The sequence below is a fragment of the Lontra canadensis genome, unplaced genomic scaffold, assembly GCF_010015895.1.
Source record: "Lontra canadensis isolate GAN:19392208 unplaced genomic scaffold, GSC_riverotter_1.0 scaffold103, whole genome shotgun sequence".
NCBI lineage: Eukaryota > Metazoa > Chordata > Mammalia > Carnivora > Mustelidae > Lontra > Lontra canadensis.
Genome location: NW_022631097.1, coordinates 2561433 through 2567432, shown reverse-complemented (window position 1 = coordinate 2567432; position 6000 = coordinate 2561433). Strand labels below are relative to the sequence as shown.

Below are 6000 nucleotides of genomic sequence, written 5' to 3'. Positions count from 1 at the left end.
GAAACAAACTGAGGGTTCCTGGAGGGTGCGGGGGAGGGTTAGGGTGGCTGCATTATGGACATTGGGGAGGATACGTGCTATGGTGGTGAGTGTATTCGAATTGTGTAAAGCTGATGATTCACAGACCTGTACCCCTGAAGCAAATACTACATTATATGTTAACAATAATAACAACAATAAAGAAATTCTTAACATGCGTGGGCTTGCGGAATTCAGAGCAAATGTAGTTTTCAGGAATATGCAGATTTTTCAGTTCCACGCCCCAACTTCTTCAGGGACGGGATTCCATCCTTATAATCATGTCCATCAGAAAGGCAAACTACACAAGTTTCACAATTATCATCCGAAGCCTATCCCACCCATTCGTGCTTTCCTCTCGAGTCCGCAGCGCCCACTAAATACTGGCTTCCCCCTAGTGAATGACACGCTTTCCTTACGAAAACGGTAGGATCTTCCCACACAATACGGGAACTATCTCGTCTTCAACTGGGGAAAACCACTTTGGGTTCTGTTCCGACCGCTTCCCTGCCTCCCTGCAGAAGTTCCCCTCCCGAGGCTCCGAGCTTCCAGAATGTAGCCACCACCGAACGCAGGTTCGAGTGGCCTCGCGGAGGCCGTCCGGATCTCGCGAGATACGCGGCTGCGCGGAAGTTCTCGAGTCCCGCGAAGAGGCGGTGGAGCCGGACTCTGGGATGGAGCGCTTCCGCAAAGATGGCGGCCGCTGCGGCAAGAGGCGCCTGGCTGGCGGCCTGGGGCGGAAGACTGCGGCGCGGGATCGCTGCCGGCCGGCGAGCTTTGCCAGGCCCCGGCCCCGGCCCCTTGACTGCGGCAGTGGCCGGTGTGGCCCTCGCAGGCACAGGAATGGCATGGTACCATGGCCGCATGAATGTCGTGGCACCCGAGGGCAGCCTCACCGTCTTAGCACAGGTATGGGACCTGTCCTTTTCTCCCCCCTAACCAAGCTTCACTGTCCTCAGACTCCGGGTGGTGGACGGCGAGGGTCTGGAGCGGGCGGCCTCAGCTCCTCTTCCTGAGCCCAGGTAGGGGCATCGCTGCAGAAGACCCTAGACAGATGGTAAGTGTTCATTCCTCAACTCGACTCCCACGGCGCGCCCAGAGAGCGTTGGAGGCCAGTGCAGGAGATTGAGCATCTCCCTTGGGAGGATCCCGCGAACGCTGAATACACGAAGCCCACGGTAACAAATTTGCGGTGATGAGTGTGGGCGTGTCTTATTTCAACACTCTTAATTTGCAGTTTTCTCGCTACACGGTGACACCCCCCCGCCCCTCCCTATTTTGGTGAAGTGGTGCCACAGATCTGTAGTTGGTGTGTGTCCAGTTCCCTACCCGTACGTACCTTTCTTAAGTACGTTTTATAACTAAAGCCTTTACGACTGGTTCTTTGTGTAGTATGATGAAGTTGTCTTAATAGGTGACATTTTTAATCATAAAAATTAGCCAGGTGACAGTTTCCAGATTTTATGATCAACTCTAAGGAACCTTATTACGTGATTGTAAACCTTAATGCTTCGGTGGACTATGAGCACTAAGAAAAATGTTTCTTTTAAAACTTCCATGTATTAAAGGTATAAGTTCCCTACTTAGATATAAAATTGCCACGTAAAGTATTTGGAAATTTGAAAAGTACTACTTTTTACATATTTTATGGACTTTTAATTTTAACAAGTTTTAGTGTGTGTATTGTTTTGAAAATTAAAAGCACTCTTCTGTTTGTTAGGTTTACATTATACCTTTTTTTTTTTTTAAGATTTTATTTATTTGACAGACAGAGATCACAAGTAGACAGAGAAGCAGGCAGAGAGAGAGAGGGAAGCAGGCTCCCTGCTGAGCAGAGAGCCCAATGTGGGACTCGATCCCAGGACCCTGAGATCATGACCTGAACCAAAGGCAGCGGCCTAACCCACTAAGCCACCCAGGCGCCCCTACATTATACCTTTCTAATGAAAAACCCAATCAACAGTCAGATACCATGAAAGAGGGAAGAGGCTTTGTGAATTAAAGTTAAGCATTGACAAATGATAATATTTACTTGTATTAAATTAAGATGCCACATAGATAATACATGCAATAACTCTTTCCCGTCCTTTTACCATTTCTGATCATAGGTGGAAGGATCTGTCTTGTGGTATTTTATATAGGATTTTTGTTTTTCTGGTGCCAAGGATTCAACTTATCATTGGTGCCTCTCTTTTCTCAGCCTCTTAATTCATCCTGTTTAGGACCCTTAGGTTAATCATCCCAAGTATATCACATAATGTACCCTTCTTTAGAAACTATTGTGCCTCATTTGGCCTAGGATAAAATCCACATTTAAAAATTTTGTCATTCAAAGCCCTTAGTAGTAACACTCTGACCTATCACTACTCATATATACCTTCCAATCACGTGACTTCAATTTTATCCCCTTAGCAATTTGTAGATACTGATTTCAGTTAATCTGTCTCTTTTTTTTCTGGCCCACTTCTAGCCTACTTGTGTTTTAAATTCCTGACATGACACTAAAAACATTACACCAGTATATTTGAATTCTCTCCAGCTCTGTCCCCTCCCCCAACCTTTAGTACTTTAGGCTTAGAAAACAGTTTATTATCCATTGGTTTTTTGGTGGTGGTGGTTTCTTTGTTTTTTGAGAGAGGGAGCTCGCATGAGCTGGGTGGAGGGAAGTGAGAGAATCTAAAGCAGCCTCCACACCCAGCAAGCAGCCGGAAGCTGGGGTCAGTCTCACTACCCTGAGATCAGGACCTGAGGAAAAAGCAAGAGTCAGTAGCTTAACTAACTGAGCTACCCAGGTGCCCCCCATTTTATTACCACTTTTAACAAAGTATTTTGACACAGCATTTGCTTGATCTGCTGTTGGACTAATTCAAAACAGTGGTTCTCCTCCTTCTACGACCATAGTAGACTTGAAGATGACCACACATTGCTCTCTGCAGCGGTGGCTCAATACAGCAATCATTGAGGGGCATATAGTTTGAAACTCTCCCTCCACCTCAGTGATTCTGGTAATACTTCCCTAAAAGGAGACCTGTTAATCCCTCTACCATAACCACCACTTTAGAGTCATGTGTGCCTAGTTGAGAATCAATGATAGGTACATACCATTTCTTGATACAGTTTTATGTATTAGTATATTTTACTTAGTATTGCAAGGTGATAGAATCTTCCTGATACAAATTTTTAATAATAGTAGTAATGACCTTTATTTTCAATCAGGGCACCAGGCCAGTTCTCCAGTAAAAATAGGGAATTTATGATCATTGAATCCTACACTTAAATGATTCCCATTGTGACCAACAGCTTGCATTTGTGAGGGTCAGTCAGAAACGGTAGAAATCAAGGTCATGAAGTAGCAAGTAAATTGGAGTTTCCCTTCTTTCTTTCCTTCCCTCTGTAATTACTGAAGTGCCTACTCTCTGCCAGGCAGTATGAAAGGAGTGGGGATTTGAAACAGAATTCAAATGCTTACGGTTTAATGGGGGAGGGCAGTTTTAATACAGATTGGTGAATGGTGTGATAGGGGTAAGTTTTGGGTGCTATGGGAACACAATGGAAGAGCACCTAACAGTCTTGGTTTCATGAAGTAATAATGGGTAAATAGACACCTGTAGGATGATGGGGAGTTTGCTCGGCAGAGAGAATGGGAAGAATATTACAAGCAAAGGGTTTATTGCAGAGTTCTGAAGATAAGAGTTTGACTCAGTAGATTATGAGCTGCAAAAGATGAGGTTCAAAACTGGGGATGAGTGGTGGCAAAGAATCATCAAGAAGTGCCCCTTAAGCCATATGACAGAAATTTTTGTCTTGAGAATAACAAGGGGACATTGTAGGGGTTCTTAACCCTCCTGTACCCCAAAAGATCCAGACATGGAATTCAGAGAGTCTATGAACTTAAATCAAAAAAGATTACTTTCTTTTTTATTAACCTATAATTTGCTATTTTGTTCAGTTATGAATTTAGGCAACAAGCTGTAGTAGTAATAATAGCATTTGTTATCAACAGAAATCTCAGATATTTTCCTATTATAATTGTTACAGATATTGCAAAGTATCACTTCTTCGAAGTCAGAGTACTTATTCAACCTGCCACTATGTAATGTTATTTAATGCATAAAGAATTATATATATTTCTTTATCACAAATTTGGCATTGACCTTTGGAAAGAGTATCAAGACTTCAGTGAAGTCTTGAAAACTGGATGAGGGAATCTATTGTAATAATTTCAGAGAGGGATGATGATGGCTAAATTAGTGGATGAATTTGAAAGACATTAGAAGGTAAGTTTGCAAAGAATTGGAATTGCAGATATATAAAATGTAATTATAGTGTTTTTAAAAATATGTAGTGATTTCAACTGGGCAACAAAACATTTTATTCTACAGATCCTTAGAGAATTTGCTTTGGAGCACATGAGTGTATTACTTTTTTGTAAACTTCTTCTGAAACACTTAAGAATATTTGAAAACTGTCCTAAGATTTTACTGTTACTCCCTTTATAATATTATTTTAATTGCTTCTGGCATAGTAGAATTCGATAAGAAAGGGGAAAGACAAAAGTATTATATTATTCCAATCCATTCTTCTATAAAAGGTTAGCTGCCTTGTTCATAAACAGTGATTTAGGGGCACCTGGAAGGCTCGGTCAGTTAAGCGTCTGCCTTTGGCTCCCTCCAATGGAGCCCCAGCTGGTAGTCAGCTTCTCCCTCTCCTTCTACCCCTCCCCTGCTAGTACACCCACTCTCACTCTCTCTCTCAAATAAATAAATAACATCTTTAAAAAAATGATATGTTTAAAAACATAGGTCTATTTGAGTAGTGATAGGAGTTAGGAGCTAGAGAGTTTTAGATTTGGAATGGCAAAATTTACTTTCTTTCTGCAGGTATTTCAGTAACAAAAGTTTTATAGCTATTAGCATATTTTGTTTTCACAAGCTAGAAATAATATATTGATAAACTACAACTGATGAAAACTAACAGATTTCCATATCACTAAGTAAATCTTCAATGCCATATCAGATCAGACTATAAAGCTTTTTTGAACCATGGGTATTATAAATCATTGTAATAATAAGGCCTGAAACTGGCGGGGAAAAAAAGGTAAAAAGCTGTAAAGCCAAAATAAAGTGCAGTATACTTCACAGTTGACAAAACAGTAATAGTATTTTATTTGTTTTATTCATTTGTTAATTGTATTAATATTTCATTTATTCTCTAAATGTTTGTATTTTTTACCTTAATTTTCAAATTATTTATGTGATACTGGATACTGTATTTTTATCAGACTTCATAATAGGATTTTTTTGGCTTGCTTTTAATGAAAAATTTGTTTAAGAATTATATTTAAAAAGCAGGGGCACCTGGGTGGCTCAGTTGGTTAAGCAGCTGCCTTCACCTCAGGTCATGGTTCCAGGGTCCTGGGATCGAGCCCCACATCGGGCTTCCTGCTCAGCAGAGAGCCTGCTCCTCTCTCACCCTCTGCCTGCTGCTCTGCTTGCTTGTGCTTTCTCTCTGTCTCTGTCAAATAAATAAATAAAATCTTTAATAAAAAAAAGAATTATATTTAAAAAGCAAAATTACTGGGGCTCCTGGTGGCTCTGTTGGTTGAGCATCTGACTCTTGATTTCGGCTCAGGTCATGATCTCAGGGTTCTGAGATCGAACCCCTCATTGGGCTCCATGCTCAGTGGGGAGTCTGCTTGAGATTCTCTCCCTGCCCCTCTACCACCGCCACCCCACCCCATGCATGCTCATGTGCACGTGTTCTCTCTCTCTCTCTCTCAAATGAATAAATAAATCCTTCCGAAAAAGTAAAATTAATTTTGTATGACCTAGTCTGTAAAACGGTATAAATGTTTATTCTAAATAAATTCAAATATCTTATACAGGTTCATAGGTATGAGATTTATTTTTATATGTTTATTTGTGTATATTTATAAATCTTTGAAACTTTTCCCCAATAACATTTAATTAGTTTTTTTCTTTC

The 6000-nt window shown here is 41.0% G+C and overlaps 1 protein-coding gene across 2 annotated transcripts in view; it reads left to right on the top strand.

The window, feature by feature from the left end:
- The first annotated feature begins 685 nt into the window (after nt 1-685).
- The window catches only part of MICU2 (mitochondrial calcium uptake 2), a 152398-nt gene continuing 147083 nt past the window's right edge, over nt 686-6000 (top strand). The window contains exon 1 of one of the 2 annotated variants that reach the window (XM_032838186.1): nt 686-927. In XM_032838186.1, coding sequence (XP_032694077.1) covers nt 712-927 — 216 coding nt within the window. In that variant the 5' untranslated portion in view covers nt 686-711. The remainder of the gene's footprint in view (nt 928-6000) is intronic. The other variant, XM_032838185.1, reaches the window with a different exon arrangement.